General features: G+C 35.5%; 1 protein-coding gene across 8 annotated transcripts in view; it reads left to right on the top strand.

Moving 5' to 3' along the window:
* The window catches only part of LOC108314094 (probable helicase with zinc finger domain), a 69,489-nt gene extending 49,975 nt beyond the window's left edge, over nt 1–19,514 (top strand). For 7 of the 8 annotated variants that reach the window (XM_017542823.2, XM_017542828.2, XM_037743588.1 and 4 more), the window contains 5 exons: nt 323–398; nt 3,811–4,009; nt 4,460–4,567; nt 5,544–5,841; nt 15,754–19,514. In XM_017542823.2, coding sequence (XP_017398312.1) covers nt 323–398; nt 3,811–4,009; nt 4,460–4,567; nt 5,544–5,841; nt 15,754–16,025 — 953 coding nt within the window. In that variant the 3' untranslated portion in view covers nt 16,026–19,514. The remainder of the gene's footprint in view (nt 1–322; nt 399–3,810; nt 4,010–4,459; nt 4,568–5,543; nt 5,842–15,753) is intronic. The other variant, XM_037743587.1, reaches the window with a different exon arrangement.
* Nucleotides 19,515–19,771: the final 257 nt, after the last annotated feature.

The raw sequence follows: 19,771 nt of genomic DNA, 5'->3' as shown, positions 1-19,771 counted from the left end.
AGATGGGGTTTCACCATGTTGGCCAGGATGGTCTTGATCTCCTGACCTCAGGCAGTCTGTCCCCTCGACCTCCCAAAGTGCTGGGATTACAGGCATGAGCCACTGTGCCTGGCCGAAACTGCTTCTTGAGTGATTTCTATGTAGGTTTTATGTAGTTGATTGGTAGATTACTTTGTTGGTAGGGGCAACTATGTCATGTTCTTTTTTATATCATATGGGATGATGTATGTGGAGGGATTGTAGTATTTTTTTTTTACATGTTAGAATATCAGAATTACTGGCTAGCCTCAAATGATAATACTATATCCTAATTACTCCTTAGGGTCTTGTAATGGTTGGCATTTCCGCCCACCACCTAGGGGAATCACGAGCAGCGAGGAATATACTTTGTGTAAAAGGTAATGTGAATTTTTTTTTTAAACAATGACATGTCTTGTTGAAAGGACAGATAATTTTCCTTATCTAGTAGGGTAAAATGGTTTATTTTCAATTTGAAACAGAAGCCATAACGGTCACTATCATTAAATAATAAAAGTCAAAACCATATTGATGTGTCGTCTTTAATTCTAAACGACAGTGATCTAAATGCAGGTTGTTAAGACTGTTCAGTAGTCTTTCATTTTTTACTTATTTATTTATTTTGAGACAGAGTCTCACCCTGTTGCCCAGGCTGGAGGGCAGTGGCATGATCTTGGCTCACTACAGCCTTGCCTCCCAGGTTCAAGTGATTCTCCTGCCTCAGCCTCCTAAGTAGCTGGGACTACAGGCACGTGCTACCATGCCTGGCTAATTTTTTGTATTTTTAGTAGAGACGGGCTTTCACCATGTTGGCCAAGCTGGTCTCAAACTCTTGACCTCGTGATCTGCCTGCCTTGACCTCCCAAAGTGCTGGGATTACAGGTGTGAGCCACCTTGCCCAGCCTCAGTAGTCTTTTATAATACCAGTTGTATTATTATGGCTGAACGTAATTTCCCTACTTTTTTTTTTTTTTTTTTGAGACAGAGTCTTTGTTGCCCAGATGGGAGTGCAGTGGCTTGATCACAGCTCACTACAACCTCTGCCTCCCGAGTAGCTGGGACTACAGGCATGCACCACCAAGCCTGGCTGATTTTTGTATTTTTTTGTAGAGTTGGGGTTTCACTTTGTTGCTCAGGCTGGTTTAGAACTCCGTAGCTCAAGTGATCCTCCTGCCTTGGCCTCCCAAAATGCTGGGATTACAGATGTGAGCCACCACACCTACCCATGGTCATTTGTTAATGTGAAATTTACTTAGATTGTATGGTGACTGAAGTTGACAGTACTTTATGTAAAAAGTACAGCATAAAATAAATGTTAAATTATTTTAATAACCTTTCTGAAAAATATTCATGTAATTCTTATGTAGAATTTATGAATAATTCATATTGAAGGGCTAACCTTTTACAATTTAATAATGTGGAAGGAATAATTAAAGTTACATTTAAAATGGTGAATTCTTTGGTTCTTTTTGTAAAAACTTATAACTGGTGGGATTTCTAGATATAAATTCTCACCACCTCTTTAGATTGCTTTTGATAGTGAAGGAAATTTGCTGTATGGTTTTGATTATTGAATAGTCAGGAAACTAATGTGTAAGTATTGAAAATTCTAGTGGTGTTATGTTGTAAAAGAGATAGAACACAATCCTACAAAAAGGAAATATGAGAAGATTTGAAGTACAGATTAAGAATATAACACTTTCACTTTTTAGGGAAATAATTTAAAGCCAAGCAATAGAAAGACAAAGATTTTGCCCCATTAAGACATATTGAAAAGAAACATAAATAGATGATTTTAAATGTGTCTTCTGAATTGTAAGAGAATTTAATAAATAGTATAATTTTAAGTTCAGTGCTTTGTTGTACCATCAGGAAAAGTTTTAAATATACTCATTTTTAAAATTTCTTACTATACATATTTTTTCCAATTGAAAAATGGTCTGTAATATAATATCTCTTTTTGCTATTCATAGTTTTTATTATATTTATGTTTAGTTATATTTCTAGTTTAATTTTTATTTTTTCTCAGAAGATCTCTTTATCAGTTTTTTAGTTATTTTTATTTAAAAACTGGCTTTGCTTATAATTTTTCAGGGTATTTAAAACTTTTTTTAAAATTAATGATCAGGGCTGGGTGTGGTGACTCAGACCTGTAATCACAGCATTTTGGGAGGCTGAGGCGGGTGGATCACTTGAGGTCAGGAGTTCGAGACCAGCCTGGCCAACATGGTGAAACCCCATCTCTACTAAAAATACAAAAACTAGCTGGGCATTATGGTGGGCACCTGTAATCCCAGCTCCTCTGAAGGCTGAGGCAGGAGAATCACTAGAACCTGGGAGGCGGAGGTTGCAGTGAGCCAAAATTGCGCCATGGCACTCCAGCCTGCGTGACAGAGCAAGACTCTGTCTCACACACACACACAAAATCAAGTCTGGGCACGGCGGCTCACACCTGTAATCCCAGCACTTTGGGAGGCCGAGGCAGGCGGATCACAAGGTCAAGAGATTGAGACCATCCTGGCCAATATGGTGAAACCCCGTCTCTACTAAAAATACAAAAAATTTTGCCGGGCTTGGTGGCACACACCTGTGGTCCCAGGTACTCGGGAGGCTGAGGCAGAAGAATTGCTTGAACCCAGGAGGTGGAGATTTCAGTGAGCTGAGACTGCGCCACTGCACTGCAGCCTGGTGACAGAGCAAGACTCCGTCTCAAAAAAAAAAAAACAAAGTATTTTATTTTTATCTGTTTTTGATCACTGAATTATCAGTTGGATTTTCTGTTATAAACATTGAGAAATATTGTCTCTGTATCCTTTAAAATGAACATTTATAATTTATTCCCTTGAATTTAACATGACTGTTGAATAAATTTGTGACTGTAATATAAAACTTTTATTCTAAATTTATTTAAAACTTCAAGTTAATATATTTTCAGGGAAATATAGGTAATAGTAATGTAGAAAACAGTAAAATCACTATGTTTAAAGGTGAAAAGTAAAAGCCTTAAAATGGTAATTAATCATTTGTTAACTTTTTTTCCAGAATGAAATTCCCATATGTAGAAAATTTTCTTTAGGTCCTTATCATTTTGGGAAGTAGGGTATACCTGTGTGTGAGCAGCAAATCCACTTGATGTCAGTGTTGCTTTAAAAAATTTCTACTCTGGCTGGGCGTGGTGGCTCACGCCTGTAATCCCAGCACTTTGGGAGGCTGAGGCTGGTGGATCATGAGGTCAGGAATTCAAGACCAGCCTGGCCAACATAGTGAAACCCCTTCACTACTAAAAATACAGAATTAGCTGGGCTTAGTGGTGGGTGCCTGTAATCCCAACTATTAGGGAGGCTGAGGCAGGAGAATTGCTTCAACCCCAGAGGTGGAGATTGCAGTGAGTTGATACTGCACCACTGCACTCCAGACTTGGCAACAGATTGACACTCCGTCTCAAAAAAAAAAAAAAATTCTAAGAGGAATTGTCTAATAGAGTCCTTATATGACCAAGGAAGCTACTTTTCAGTGTCTCTTTTGGAGGGCAGACATGAAAACCTATGCCTTAGGATCCCCTAATTCCAAAGAAAGTCAGTGAATATGGGGAGTCGATGTTTTGATTAACTGTTCTAAATGTTCTCTAAACCTCTTCTCCCTCATTTGTACAAGACAGTATGATAAACATGACCTTTCAGCACATGAAGTTTTGTTTTTCTTAATGAAGAAGTCAGAGGGCAAATGCTGGGAGTTTATTTTTAAATGGTTCAACAAAGTATGTGATAAAACAGTCTTTCCTATTCTACTTAGATTTTTAGAGCAAGGAATCTGTAGGTATGGTGCCCAGTGTACTTCAGCACATTCCCAGGAAGAACTAGCAGAATGGCAGAAAAGATATGCTTCACGGCTGATAAAATTGAAACAGCAAAATGAGAATAAACAGCTCTCAGGCAGTTACATGGAAACCTTGATAGAAAAGTGGATGAATTCATTGTCTCCTGAGAAAGTGGTGAGGAAAATAAGCTACATTATTTTTTGTTTGTCTTAAACAATGAATTTGTTTGAGTCTTGACTTTGTCTATTTTGGTTTATTTCCTTATCTTCTTTGCAAAGAATTTGATTCTGATAGAATGATGGTTTTAATAGCCATAGTAGACCCATTTGTTAAAAAGCAGAACTAAGTCATTTGTTTGGAGATTTGCCTGTACTGTATTAATTATCTTCATTCAGGCAGTTTTTGAGTGCCGATCTGTGGTGGTGATGAGTTTTCTTCCCTCCCTTATTTTAGCTTTACTATATTTTGTTCTTATCAAAGTTACTGAAAATGAAGATATAAAATACTTTGCTCTGTATACAGTTCCATCATCATCTTTACTGTTGACATTTATTTTCCATGCTAAAGGATTTTGTTTGTACCCTTAGCAATAAAAATATAACATAAATTGCTGTCTATTTTCAGCTTAGTGAATGTATAGAAGGAGTAAAGGTAGAGCACAATCCTGACCTGTCAGTTACTGTCAGCACCAAAAAATCCCACCAGACATGGACCTTTGCTCTCACCTGTAAGGTATGAATTTTGTACTAGTTAAAGCATATAAATTTTGTTTAATTTTCTCAAAGTTTTTTTTGACCTTTGAATCTCTCTGTTAAAAGAATATTGAAAATATTTTAATCTAAGTACATTATACTATATTGTACTGAAGTGTATTTCTGTATTTTGATCATTAAAAGTACAATTTAAAAAATACTTTTAGATGAGATCTTTGTAGATATTTAGGGTGCTTTCGTATTTATTTGGTAAAGAGGTATTTTACATATGATAGTCTAAACTTGGGACATAGGATGGGGTTCATGGCTTATAATTACTTAAAAATTGTTTAATCTGGCAGTTCTAAGATTTTTAAACCATAACAACTTGTTTTTATATTTGATTTGATGAAGTCCCAAATTCTGTGACAATGGATTATTAATATGGGGCATTTTCTGCATTGCTTCTCATCTTAAATTAGTCAAAGTTTAAGAATGAAGCACAGTAAGAAGTTTCTAGGCATATTCTTAGTGGAAAAGTTTTTGTCTTTTTTTGTGGCGTTTCTTCCGCTGTACTTTCTGTATCTGGAGATGAAAATTCTAAGAACAGTTAGCTTCAGCCTTGAACCCAATCCAGTGCTTTCCAAGGTAACTGCCCTCTTTTGAAGGCTTCCTACTTGAGGCTACATGAAACTTCTGTGGAAGAGTATGGAAAGTTGGAGGTTGATGGTTATAGAGGGTGAAAACTTTTGCCACAATGAAAAATGAACACATTACAGGAAGAGAAGGGAGGCTATCAATGTAGCATAAATATATAATTTTAACAACTGATTTTTAAAAAAAATTCTGATTTTTTTCTTAAATGGCTTTTAAGCACAATTTGTGTTTTAAACATAGTATGTTAGAAACTTGGGGAAGTAAAAGCCCCTTATGGAAATATTTTCATTGACGAGCCCAATTACAATTGGATTTTTTTACCCCCTTGTACTCAATGAATTATTTTAACTTCCTTGTAGCCTGCAAGAATGCTGTATCGTGTAGCATTGCTTTATGATGCTCATCGTCCTCATTTTAGTATCATTGCAATATCTGCCGGAGATAGCACTACCCAGGTATCACAAGAAGTCCCAGAAAACTGTCAAGAATGGATAGGAGGAAAGATGGCCCAAAATGGATTAGATCATTATGTGTATAAAGTCGGGATAGCATTTAACACAGAAATATTTGGAACTTTTCGCCAAACCATAGTTTTCGACTTCGGATTGGAACCAGTACTGATGCAAAGAGTAATGATTGATGCAGCTTCTACAGAAGGTAATATTTAGACTTTTTTCCCCCTGATACGATGTATTAAAAAGCAACTTTCAAAAATATGTATTGGCCTCTAAATATATTCCATAGATAGGAAGGGAGTAATAATAATAAAGAAAAAATCCTGAATTAATTGACTCATTTACTATGTAATGGGCTTATAATGGTTCACACTGTGCCCTGATTTATTCTTATAGCCACCAGGCACAGCTTGAGCTTTGAGGTTCCCCAAACTTGTAGGAGTAGATGGTCAGGCTTGCTTTGGTCTACCAATTTCATTTCACAGTAATATCTTTCAATATTAGTTTGGGTAGAATATCATTTTATGGTAATTGTGTTTATACCTATAATGTTTATTTTCATGTCCTGTTGACTAGTTAACTTTGCTGATGTTAGTACATTATTTCTGAAAGAAAAGTCTTCAGTAAAATAAGTCTTCATAAATCATTTTGTGCATCCACTAGTGTTAAAGAGGCCAAGGTGCCTTTAATAAAATCTGCTCTTTGTTTTTGGGACAAGGTCCCTGGTTTCAACATGTAAGTGTGACATAAGGAATTATTTTGTACATTGTCAGTTTATTGCCTATACCTAAATTTTATGCCAAGATTAAACAGGACAAAGAAAGGGCATGTTAGCCCACATTTCCTTTGCTCTTAGTTGGATTTATAGATGCTTTATTCTTTTTAACGAAAGCTAAATATTTATTTAACAAACACTTCAAAAAGCAGAACTGTATGAAACTTAATTTTGTATTGCTTATAACTATCCATGTTGCGGAGGACGTTTTACTATGTACCACAATGTCCCATTCATGAGAACCTGGAATAATTGTTTTTCTCATGAGCGAATACTAGGATTTTATTTGTTTTCACATAGCGTAAAAGGTGAAATTGGTCTGTCTTCCTCTTTACTTTAGCTGCTTGTAAGGTTGAAACAATGATGGTGCCCAAATTTAACAATTAGGTGACATCTTCTACGTGTGCTAATATTACCCAGACTTCATTTAACCTTTATTTCCCACTGACTTTGATCCCTTTTACTTGTTTTTATTCTTTAGTATGAATTGTTGTCATCTTTCCAGTACTCTTTGGAATCAGAATAAATTAATTTCCATAGCTAAATAGATATGATACTTGATAAAACAAAAATAAATTATTTGGTTTATACCTATTACCATAGTATTTGGCAAATTCTTTCTGCAGAGGGCCAGATAGTTAATATTGTAAGTATTGCAGGGCAGGTGTCTCTGATGCAACTACTCAGCTCTGCTTTGTAATGAGAAAGCAGCCTCAACAATGCATAAATGAATGGGCGTGACTGTATTCCAATAAAACTTTATTTTTAAAAACAATGGCTGCATTTAACTTTGATGTTTTAGTTTGCCTACCCCTATACCAGTAAGTTGCTTTTTCAGAACTACTAGGCAGCATCCTTTTTCAATCATAAAGAGATTCAAGTCATAAAGAGAGACCAACATACATTCCCTATCCTCAAATATAACTGTAAAGGATGTTCTTGGCTTACATGTGGGCTGTATTTTAGAAGTTTGCTTGTAGATTAGTGGCTTACAACTCAGTCTCTTTTACCCATAGAAATGTTGTCAGTGTTGTCAAGAATTCTTACTAGTTAATAAAATATTTAATGAATAATATAAAATGTTAAATGTCTACAGTAAAATAGAAAAGAATGATACTATTAGATGATAATTAGAGAAGGTGGTGATGAAGAGGAGTTCAGGACACTTTCATAGGCTTGAGAAGAGTAAAGATACTTTAACTACCTCTGCCTCAGATATATGTTACTTTTCTAGTCAGAGAAGAATAGCGGTGGTCAAATAGAATAGGATTTGAGCTCTGATTTTCTACTTACTATCTGTGTGAGCCTGGGCAGAGTACTTAACTTTTCTGAGCTTCATGGGGGAACATCTGTAAAATGGGGCTAGTAGTATCTGTCATAGAGTATTGTGAGAACCTGAAACCTTGTAGGACATCTGGCTCATAGAAGACATTTACTTAATAGTAGCTATTATGTTTATCATTAGCCTTCATTAGGATAATTTCTGGCTTATACACAAAAGGAAGAACGTAGGAAAAGAGAAGAGTTGGGTTTTTTTTTGTTTTTTTTTTTTTTTTTTTTTTTTTTTTTTTTTTTAAATGAGGACTCGGATTAGGGTACAGCCAGAGGAATTAAAAAGCAGAGATGAAGACATGAGCCCCTGAGGCCACAGTGCCTGCAGATCTTGGCAACAACACAGTATTGGAGTTGAAAGCGAAGTTTTCTGGGGGTGCGATGGCTCACACCTGTAATCCCAGTACTTTGGGAAGCCAGCGCAGGCAGATCATGAGGTCAAGAGATCAAGACCATCCCGGCCAACATGGTGAAACGCCATCTCTACTAAAAATACAAAAATTAGCTGGGCATGGTGGCGTGTGACTGTAGTTCCACCTACTCCAGGGACTGAGGCAGGAGAATCGCTTGAACCCGGGCGGAGGTTGCAGTGAGCTGAGATCGCACCACTGCACTCTAGCCTGGCTACAGAGTGAGACTCTCTCAAACAAACAAAAAACTCCACAAAAAATGTAGTTTTCCAAGATGACATATGTTTTGAGTCTGGTAGCTGGAAGAAACAAAGTCTTCTTTCTGATGTTTCTAATATATCAGTTTGAAAATATTTTAAGTTTTACATTTCATTCAGATATGGTAGAGGGGATTTATACAGACGAGGACATGCTCCTCTTTTTTAATAATACCATATCCTTTTTTAAGTGACTTATTTGTAGTTTGATGTCTTTGCCTTTTTTCCTTTAAATAAGATTTTTTCTTTAATTATGTGATAGGAAATAACTGAAAAAACTTCAGCCTTTTCTTGGACTAATTTGGAAACATTAAAATGATTTCACATAGTGAAATTTGTTTAAAGACAAAGAAAAATAATGAACAATATGAAATCTACAAATGCATTTTATTATATAAGATTTTGAAAGTTGGGGAAATGAAAACTTAGGTCTAGGTTTAGGCAGGCTAGATGACATTGGCTAATATTTTTTGGTCAATAGCATAATGACTTAGGCGAATTTTTAGCTCATTGATAATTTCCCCACCCTTAAAATGGATGTCATTGAATATCTTACCATTTTTGTTAAGTTCTTAAAATTTTTATTGCATGACTACATTTGTTTCAGTGTGATTATGTGGAGAGTCCTAACAGAATTGTAAAGAAATGAAAGCAAGATATAAGTGGTGTAATATTTGTTTCTTGCTTTTATCTTAGTACTATTAGCGTTAGTGTTTTTGATTATCACAGGAGAGTCCTTGTCAGCAAAAAATATGTTTATGGGCAAACAGTTGGTTTATGTGAAATTACAATTTTATAAATGTTCTGAGACAATAAAAATGTAAAATGGCAGTGTCCTATTTTGTATCTTTTCCTGGAATAACTTGTGTGGACAACATTCAGAGACATTGAGAGCAAGATAACTACTTTGTTAAATTGGTGACAATCTGACAGCCTGGCTAATTTGATCTCCAGCCTCAGCCAGTTCATCATTGGATCTTCCTTGGCCTGGAATTAGGAGAAAAGTGTCATTCCAGGTATAAGTTGGCCAAATGCAATTGGGAATTGAATTAGGTCTGGGATCTGTCATATTTCCATATGGTTTTGAAATTATAAATTATAATTTGTTTTTTGCGTACACAAAGAAATTCAGTGATTCTGTGCAATTGGAATTTGGAAGTTACACTTTTTTTTTTTTTTTTTTTTCTTTTTTGTGGAGAACGAGGTCTTGCTATATTGCCCAGGCAGGTCTCGAACTCCTGGGCTCAAGCTATCGTCCCGCCTCTGCCTCCCTAAGAGCTGGGATTACAGGCGTGAGCCACAGCGCCCGACGAAACTGGAATTTGGGAAATATATATATATGTGTGTGTATATATATGTGTGTATATATATATATGTTTGTTTGTTTATTTACAGAGCCTTGCTCTGTTACCCAGGCTGGAGTGCAGTTACAGCTCACTGCAGTCTTGAACTCCTGGGCTCAAGTGATCTTCCCACTTCAGCTTCCTAAGTAGCTGAGGCTGAGACTATGGGTGCACACCACCATGCCTGGCTAATTAAAAAAATTTTTTTTTGTAGAGACAGGGTCTCGCTGTGTTGCTCAGGCTGGTCTCGAAGTCCTGGGCTCAAGCAATTCTTCTACCTCAGCCTCCCGGAGTGCCGAGTTGATAGGCATGAGCCACCATGCCTGGCCAGTATGTTTCTTTTTTCTGGCGATTACTCCTTCTCAGTGGGAAATACTTATTGCATCTTCCACTTGATTGGCCGTTCATTGTTTTTAAGCAAGTTTTTATCCTTAAACGAATGCTGGAAACATATTTTTCTTCCATGAAGTTATAAATATGGACCATGCTAGGCTATTAGCTCAGCATTTTCTAAATTGTGTTCCACCAAAATTAATAGTAACACCTAAGGTGTAGAATTCCATGTACAAATAAGTTTAGAAATTCAGCATGCATTATTTCCCTCTTAGAGAATCACAGTGTAGCTCAGTTAATCATTGGCTCTTGGTGTCTGTCAAAGGGATATGCTCATGTGACTTAATTGTGTTAGTGTGTTACTCATTGAAACTTAAAATCAAGTTATATAGCAAATGCTTATATTTCTCTAGTTAATTGTTCAGTATTGAACTAAAAGTCCTACTGACTTTAGTTAATTCAAATTTGAATTGGAGGAAAATAAACATAGGTTTTGGGTTTCTTTGTTTCTTTCTTTTTTTAAATTATGGTCACAATACCTAAAGCATCCAGACATTTTTTATTTGTAGACCACAAACAAATATTTTTTTTTTTTCTCTAGTCATTTTGACAATCCTGAAAGCTCTTTAGGAAACGAGTGACTTTAGCTTTGCTTTTTCTGTTTTTTTTTTTCCCTTGTTGGGGAGATTCAGGTTCAGAAAAAGATACTATATACTAAGAATGTTTTTGGACTAAGGATATGCTTTTCAAAAATGTGTGGCAGAAGGCATCTACAAAGGAAGGAAGCTAGTGAGTTATCCCCTTGTTTAGAAAACAAACTGCATTCTTATGGTTTACATCACAACTTGATGAAAGGAAAATTTTTATTTGGCAAAGTTGATTTGGAATTCTGTTTTGAATATCTGGAAGCAACATGTTGAAAATGAACCCTTGTAGTTAAATATGGAAACTTGGTATCCTGTATTTCTTTAGTTTGGGTCTAGCTGTCTGTGTTAGCATTAAAATTTAGCCTATCTTAAAAAATATTCCCAACTCAAAGTTGTTGGTAAGTTAAGAACATATTATATATCTATATAATATTAGGTGACTAGAAAAATAGACTTAACAGATAGTTTGTCAATAAAAGATAAATGAAATGGAGTAAAAGCATGTAAAAAGCGTGAGGTATTTCTTAATGCTTTTACTCTTCTGTTTTACCTTTTTGTTCACCTCTTTCAGAGAGAGAAAATAGGGACAGTTAATACGGGCAACCTAAGAGATACGCACCTTGCTTCTGTGGGGCAATTTGGGTGAAAGACGGGATATAGAAATGGATCACTGAAGCAGTAGTTTGGGATTACTGTGGGATTGTATTGTTACTTTGGGCAGTCAAGATTTGTAAAACCACATACCAAAATATTTTCTAAGGAAGACTGTGGTATCTGATTTCGGAGTTAGGAAGCATTTCATCTCATTCTCTAAGTCCCAGATAAACATAGCAGGTTTTCAAAAATTCCATATTTAACACCCATTTATTCCCTGCCTCTTATGTGTCAGCCCTTGTGCTGTGTACTGAGAACACTCAATTCCCCGCCTCCACCCTTATTTTCTTCTTACCTACCCTCCAGTTCCTGTTAAAGGTATTTTTCAAGTCTGCTGTACTATGTACTTCAAGACGAAACAAACCCACCCTTTGGATACTTTATTAGAATAGTAAATACATGGTTGAAATGCAAGCACTGCTGTTCTCAGGGTCAGAAGGGCAAGGGAAGTTGGGAAATGTATCTTGTGTCAGACTAGTTATTTCAACCTTGAATTCTGTTTTTGATAGCGGCAGCCCTTCAAAAGACTGTTATCTTCAAAAGATTAGGTGTATTCTAATTATCCTTAACTTTTTCTTATGGATTTCTGTTAAAATCTATTTATAGTTTTTGCCTAGCACATCTCAGAGTAACACAGTCCATAGTTCTGTAATTTCTGTCAGGTTTGCTTTGAGATTTATTATATTACAGGATTTGGTTAATAAGTCAGTGTTAAACCCTTCCTAAATGGTTTTATGAATATTGATCCTATCCTGCTCACTTCTCTCTCTCTCTTTTTTTTCTTGAGATGGAGTCTTGCTTTGTCGCCCAGGCTAGAGTGCAGTCATGCATTGTTGGCTCACTGCAACCTCCGCCACCTGGGTTCAAGCAATTCTCCTGCCTCAGCCTCCTGAGTAGCTGGGACTACAGGCGTGAGCCACCAGGCCCGGCTAATTTTTTTTGTATTTTAGTAGAGATAGGGTTTTGCCATGTTGACCAGGATGGTCTCGAACTTCTGACCCTAGGTGATCTGCCCTCCTCGGCCTCCCAAAGTGCTGGGATTGCAGGTGTGAGCCACAGCGCCCAGCCACTTCTCATCTTTCCAGTGTTTTTCATTTAGCCTAATCTAGGCTGAAGAAAATCCATGCCAAGGATGCACTGGCTCAGGCTGCCCTGAGTGCTAAGGTGTTAGCAGGTACACATGTGCTGGAAGGTGGAGATGACAAAGAACCCCAGTAGGAATCATGCCCAGTGTCCCCAAAAGGGACCTACGTCCTTCCTGTATTTACAAGGTGACCTTTAAGCACTATAAGTTAGGTGGGTCATTACATAGATTTAGTAAGTTTCTTTGTACAAGTGAGAGGAAAGGAGCCGAAAGTTTGACTCAAATTCAGGTGAAGGAGGGAAAAAGAAATGGGTTTTGCATACTGTATCCTTAGTAGGAGTCACTGGCCACAGTTCATTTTTGATATCCAAGTTGAAGACTTAGATCAGTAGTTTGTAGGCTTTTTGTTGCTGACGTGTNTGGATTTTTTTTTCAAGATTCTTTTTGCTCCCCTAGTTTTCCTTTCCCCTGCACTGTTTAAAGTCATTAAAAAAAAAAAAAATGGAATAAAATTTAGTATTGAGAATTGTTTTGAAATTACTGTGCTAACTGCTGAAGACACTTAGCATTTAATTTTTAATTTTTGTGGATACATAATAGTTGTATACATTTATGAAGTATATGTGATATTTTGATACAAGCACTTAAGAGTTTTGTAAAATAAAGGTGGAAATCAGGGTACTATGTAGATAAAATGAGAAAAACAAATACTATAATACTATTATTGCTCGTGGCACTTTTCCCCACAAGTCTGATACTGCTAACCCAGAGTAGAAAGGCTTTCTATATTTTGTTTGTATATTAGGTTATTCAAAAAGCTTTTTCAAGGGAAAGCTCTACCGTGTTAGGTTTGTTCTTGTCTCAGCTACTTAAACGTCAGTTAGGAATAACTAGTGACTTGAAAGTATATGAACGTAATAGTAGCCTAGGCATAGTCTGAATTAATTTTATTAAAGTAAAATGTAAAATAGAATTATAAAATATAATCTCCCCACGGCCAAAGAGTAGTTAGACCTTCTTTAAAAACTACATACTAAATAGATTCTATATTATTATGTAGAGTTTAGTTTTTGTTTATTTTTAAAGAGCTGGTTATTTGGTATGTCAGTGTAATAGTCTGTTTCTCTTTTTGGCTTTTGAACTAAGGACAAAAATTATATACCTCTTTGCTATGTTGCTAATAATTAGTACCTGATGTTTAGTGATGGTATAATCTAGTTTATGGGTGTTGGCATTTATAACATTTCAATACTTTTTATAGCTATGGTCTAATGAATAATAAGGCAGTTCACAATTTCAAAGTGATTTTTTTTTTTTTTTTTTTGAGATGGAGTCTTGCTCTTTCCCCCTCCCTATGCTCTTGGCTCACTGCAACCTCTACGTCCGAGGCTCAAGCAATTCTCCTGCCTCAGCCTCCTAAGTAGCTGGGATTATAGGTGCCTGCCACCAATGCCTGGCTAATTTTTATATTTTCAGTAGAGACAGGGTTGGCTATGCTGGTCTGGAACTCCTGACCTCATATGATCTACCCGCCTTAGCTTCCTAAAGTGCCAGGATTATGGGAGTGAGCCACCATGGCTGGCCATAAAAGTGATTTCGGAAGAAAATGTGGTTAGTATACCTTAGGAAACTTCTGCTTGTGAGGCTATTGCAAAAACAGGTCACCAATCTAAAGTTTTTTTTTTTATGATAGCTAATTTTATTATATATTTAAATTTTGTTTTAATTTATCTGATGCAAAGGTTTTAAAATAAGTTTCAAGAACTTTTTATCATCAAAGCAGAAAAATAACGAGATGCTAGAAAAGGTAAATCAGAGTCCCCTCCAATGTGGAAATAGAAATTATATAAAATTTCATCTGAACTCCACCATCACTTGATGCTTTTACTTATGTATTTTAGAGACAGCATCTTGCTATGTTGTTCAGGCTAGTCTTGAACTGCTGACCTCAAACAATCCTCCTGCCTTGGCCTCCCAAAGTGCTGGAGTTACAGGCGGTAGCCACCATGGGCAGCCCCAGTCCAGGGTATATTTTTAAAGTGCAAGTTTTTAATAAGCAGTCCATCTTTACATTTGATGATTATAATGGTATTTGTGTTGCCATTTAGAAATAAAACTGGCATGTAAAAATGCCTTTTCAAGGAACAAAGGTTAGAAACTATTAAGATTATTAGGATAAGCTGCTTGCCACTATTGAGACATTTATCTTGGTGAATGACTAGGCTCATGTTTATAATGTCTATGTAACATTTAAATGTTGCAGAATCTCTGAGAAAGACATGGCAATTATGCATTGTGTTGTCATTTCAAAGATAGTTGAGGGTAATTTGTACTTTGGAGACTGATATTTGCCTAACTTTTAAATATTTCTTCCTAAAATTTTAATCTGTGTTGTGAAACTGTCCTTCCAGTTATGTTAGTCAAAATCTTGGTGTAATAAATCAGTCAAGTTACATTTTTTTTCTTTTGGTTAAGTTTTCTTTTTATAGGTATACGTATGTTTCATTCAATAGAAAAGTAATCTTCACTCCGTATAGAGTGAGCAAACCGCGTGCATAGAGTTTATGTTACTACGGATTTCACCTTGTGCCGGTATTGTGCTACTTTTTTCCCCTGATAAGTCAGAACTTCAACAGTTATTTGTTTTGATATTGTGCCCTACTTACAGTATAATTTAACGGAGGCTAACCTGGATTTTTTGGAAATGACATTTGAATGGCATTGTATTGCATTTTAATAAGGACTTAGCAGTGTTTTACTAGTAAGTTGACTTTCAGATACTGTAGTATCATTGTGCTTAAGAAAAGATTTAACCTTTTACAGTTTTTGATCTTCTCTTTTTATAATGGGATGGGTATTGGTAGCAGGAAAAGAAAGTGATTATCATCTGATAAAACCTATGAAGAGTATATCATATCTTTTTCACACAGATCAGATTTCTCTTGACTGAAGAGTTAATTTCTAAATGTTAATCTGTATTTTAAAAATGTTAATAATTTCTGGCATGTCCTAGCCTGATAAAAAAGTTTTTTTTTAAAACATGATTTATGCTAATATTATTTTGTTTTGTTTTGTTTCTCGAGTCGGGGAAAATATTCTGTCAATGGGTATTTGTATTGTTTTGTTTTTAAGAATTTCAGCTCTAGAATATACAGTTCTCATACCAAAATATGTAATGTCTTTAAGAATTCTAATGTTATTTAAGAATTTTGATGTTATTTAAAAATTTTAATGTTGTGTTTCTTTATAAATGTTTTTTTTTGTTTTGTTTCCATTTAGATCTCGAATATCTGATGCATGCAAAACAGCAGCTAGTAACCACAGCTAAGCGTTGGGATTCTTCCTCTAAGACTATTATAGATTTTGAACCTAATGAAACTACTGATTTGGAGAAGAGCCTTCTTATCAGATACCAAATTCCCCTCTCTGCTGACCAGCTATTTACCCAGTCCGTTTTAGACAAGTCATTGACCAAGACCAACTATCAGTCACGGTTACATGACCTTCTTTATATTGAGGAGATAGCCCAGTATAAAGAAATCAGCAAGTAAGTTACTTTAGAAACACTTTAAAACAAAAAGTCTCCCCTTTGGATGGTATTTTTAATCTTTGAAATGGAAGTGTGTGTAAGTGAAAACAGGAAGTAAGTGGTTGTTAATAACTGTTTCATCTTTAAATGAAATATGAGCTTATCCCTGTTATTTAATGCACAGTTCATTTCTATAAGACCTTACTAAACATCTATTAGGGGACAAGCTCTTTGCCACATGCCAGGAGTGTAAATCTGCCGTTCCTGCTCTTAAGGAGGAACTTGACTAAATATTTATTCAGTCAAGCACTGAATAAATATTTGTTGAACAAGGTATACAACAACTGAAAGAGACCACAAACTCGAAAAGTTGTTGTAAGAATGAGAGTATTTAGATTTTCAGGAAAACAGTTTGATAACAGAACAGCTTTATAGCAGTTTGTCAATACCTTAACAACTTTTACATTTTATCCATATGCCACAGGTTAAGAACAAGTGCTTAAATCAAAAGCTTATTTGAATTATTTTAGGAAAAATAATCTCAGAAAAGAAAGAGTGAGGGAAGATGCTAGTGAAATAGTTGTATTTCGTAGTAGCTTTCTATTAATACATTTTAGATTTAGAGACAAACCTTAAAAATTGCACCACAATTAGGAGGCCTGAATACATTATTATAAGTAGTTTTACTTTTAAATACAGCTGAGCTAGCATATTTTTCTTCTCCAGGATGCCTGATTGGTTCTTTGTCATTAGTATTATTAATAAATACTGAACACTCATTAAGAGTGTATTCAGAAAAGGAAAGTAAAAATTTACAGATACTTTGGTTACCCTGTTTATAGATTAGTTATGATCTAACTTTTGAAAATACCTAATTTCAAATTAAATACATGTAAAATTTACAAAGTCAGATGGAGTATATTTTTCATTACTCTAAGGCTTTAAATCCTGGCCCATTGATGGTCTCTTAAAAGGCTTTTATCAATTGTGTCTGTAGGCTGTTTTAATGAAATTATTAGTTATTAAATAAGAAGGACAGTGGCTTGTATCATATATATTATTTATATTATCTTGGATTCTTCTTCCTTAGGAAAGAACACCGTGATAAATCATAAATATTGGGATTAAATAGAATTTAAAAGTTTATCAGAATCCTGGAGACTATTTTTGAGTATCATAGTAGGAATTCAGAAAAAAAAATATATTAACATTTATTTGATATTTTATTAAAGTTTATAAATCATTTCATTACTTTAGAATGTGCAAGTAAAGCTCAAAAAGCTTGTGGATCATTATATTAAAAATAATCTCTTAAAAGTAGAAACTTGTCTGAATAGAAAAAAGAATCCCTACAAAATTGTAGAGGTTAAATACTGATCAAGTAACTAAGGCTGGCCGTGGTGGCTCAAACCTGTAATTGCAGCACTTTGGGAGGCTGAGGTGGGTGGATTGCTTGTGCTCAAGAGTATGAGACCAGCCTGGGCAACACAGTGAGACCTCGTCTCTACAAAAAGTTAAAAAATTAATGAGGTATGACATGTGCCGGCTACTCTGGGGCCTGAGGTAGGAGAATCACTTGAGCCCAGGAGGTCCAGGCTCCAGTGAGCTTTGATCACATCACTGGCTTGGTGAGAGTGCGAGACCCTGTTTCAAAAAAAAAAAAAAACAAAAAACAAATAGTTGAAAGTGCCCTCTGAGGGTACCTTGTAAGGGCTTTCATAGCCAGTCTGAGTCTTAAAAATATTAGCACTGATGGCAAGCTAAGTTGGTGTGATCCTTTTAAAAAACATTATTATAATTGAGACAGGGTCTGACTCTATCACGTCTAAGCTTTCTCTGTTTTTTAGTCTTTAGGTTGAGGTTGAAATGCAGTGATGCAGTTTTAGCTCACTGCAGCCTCAACCTCCCAGGCTTATTTAATCTTTAAAATGGAAGCCTACCTGGAGAGACTGAGTGGCTGAGACTGCAGGTGTGTGTCACCACAGCCGGCTTCATTTTGTATTTTTTGTAGAGATGGGGTTTTTGCCTAGGGCTGATCTAGAACTCCTAGGCTCAAGTGATCCACCCGCCTTGGCCTCCTGAGGTGCTGGGATTACAGGCATGAGTCAGTGTACCTGGCCTAGTTTGTGTGATCTAGCCGAAGAGTTGTTTGGCAATTTGTATCAAGGACTTTAAGTTTGAATCTTTTGGTGTGGAAATTCTACTTATGGGGAATCATAATGAAGAAATAATCAGAGTCAAAGATGTCTGGACACATGTCTTTTAAAGTAGTGAAGAATAAGTTAATTATGATACAGCTATATGATTGAATGTTATATAACTGTTGAAATTATGTTCTTGAAGAATTTTTAATACACTGATGACTCTCATGATATAATATTAGGGAAGAAAATATACTAGTTACAACACCTTATTGCCATTCTAATTTTATATAGACGCCTACACACATACGTGTATGCGTTTATGTATAAAAATACTGGAAAGAGTTAAAGCAAAATGTTCTGGTTGGTGGACTAACAGGTGATTTTTATGTTGTAATAGTTTTTTCTACTTTTGAAATGTTCTATAATGACCATATACTACTCTTACAATTAAGAAAATGTGAACAAGGAAATCTAAAGAAAACTGGTACATGATCAGTGGCAACACTTGATGGTCATGGTGTACAAAGGCCCTTAGGTATGAAAAGAAGAGATTGTGGTATGGCAGTGGTAAGATAGTGTATAGTATTTTTATAGGAACTTCTAAGCTTTCTCTGTTTTTTAATCTTTAAAGTTATATCATAGTTATTGACTCAAATAGGGATATTTATAAACTGAATGTAAATCAGCAGGATCACAATTGGTGTATTCTTTCCACAACTACACAAGAGTTTTGAAGGATCTTCAAGATAGAAATGTTAATTTATTGTGACCTGCCCAACATGTGACAAGTAGTTACTGTGCTAGAGAATTCTGGAATTTCTGGTGATACTCTCACCTAAAGGTAATCCTGGATATGAAGGCTGATAAATTAAACTTCTGAATTTGGCAGGCCTGTAAAAGTTAGTGAAGTACAGTGCAGAATTGGTATACATATAAAGAAACAGATCCTATAGTAATTAGATAGAGTTCTCTTAATGCATCTGTAAGCAAGTAGACATGGATTGTGAAGAATTTTCAGAAGTCTGTGACAGTTTTATATGTTGCTTAAAAGAGTATTTTGTTTTCTCCTTCGCTCTTTAAACTTAGTATTTATTTGCATTTTAATGTTGCCATGAATTTAATTTACTTTAATTCTTTAAGTATAAATAATGTAAGATATATTTAAACAAATTTGGGGGAGATCTCGATGCAGCTTCTAAGCTATGATCTAGAGCAGGGCTCAGTATCTTTTTCTGTAAAGGACCAGATAGTAAATATTTCAGGCTTTGAGAATTTCATACAGCAGGCCTGGTTGCATTTCTTCTTCTTCTTCTTCTTCTTTTTTTTTTTTTTTTAATCAGAACATGCATTTTATTATGAAAATTAAATCTTGCAGTGTAGTTCATAGCAATTAAAAATATTTTTTTAATGTTTTCTCTTTGCTCTGATAACAGATAAGATCTTAATATAGATTTCTCCTCCGGGATGCTATAGCTTGACAGAGCTTGAATCTACAGTTCTAATTTTTTTTTTTTTTAATTGCATTTTAGGTTTTGGGGTACCTGTGAAGAACATGCAAGGTTGTTGCATAGGTACACACTTGGCAGTGTGATTTGCTGCCTTCCTCCCCTTCACCTGTATCTGG

Source organism: Cebus imitator, unplaced genomic scaffold, assembly GCF_001604975.1.
Source record: "Cebus imitator isolate Cc_AM_T3 unplaced genomic scaffold, Cebus_imitator-1.0 Scaffold148, whole genome shotgun sequence".
In the NCBI taxonomy this organism is placed as follows: Eukaryota; Metazoa; Chordata; class Mammalia; order Primates; family Cebidae; genus Cebus; species Cebus imitator.
The sequence above is the reverse complement of the archived record's forward strand: the minus strand, read 5'-3'. Positions and strand labels throughout refer to the sequence as shown.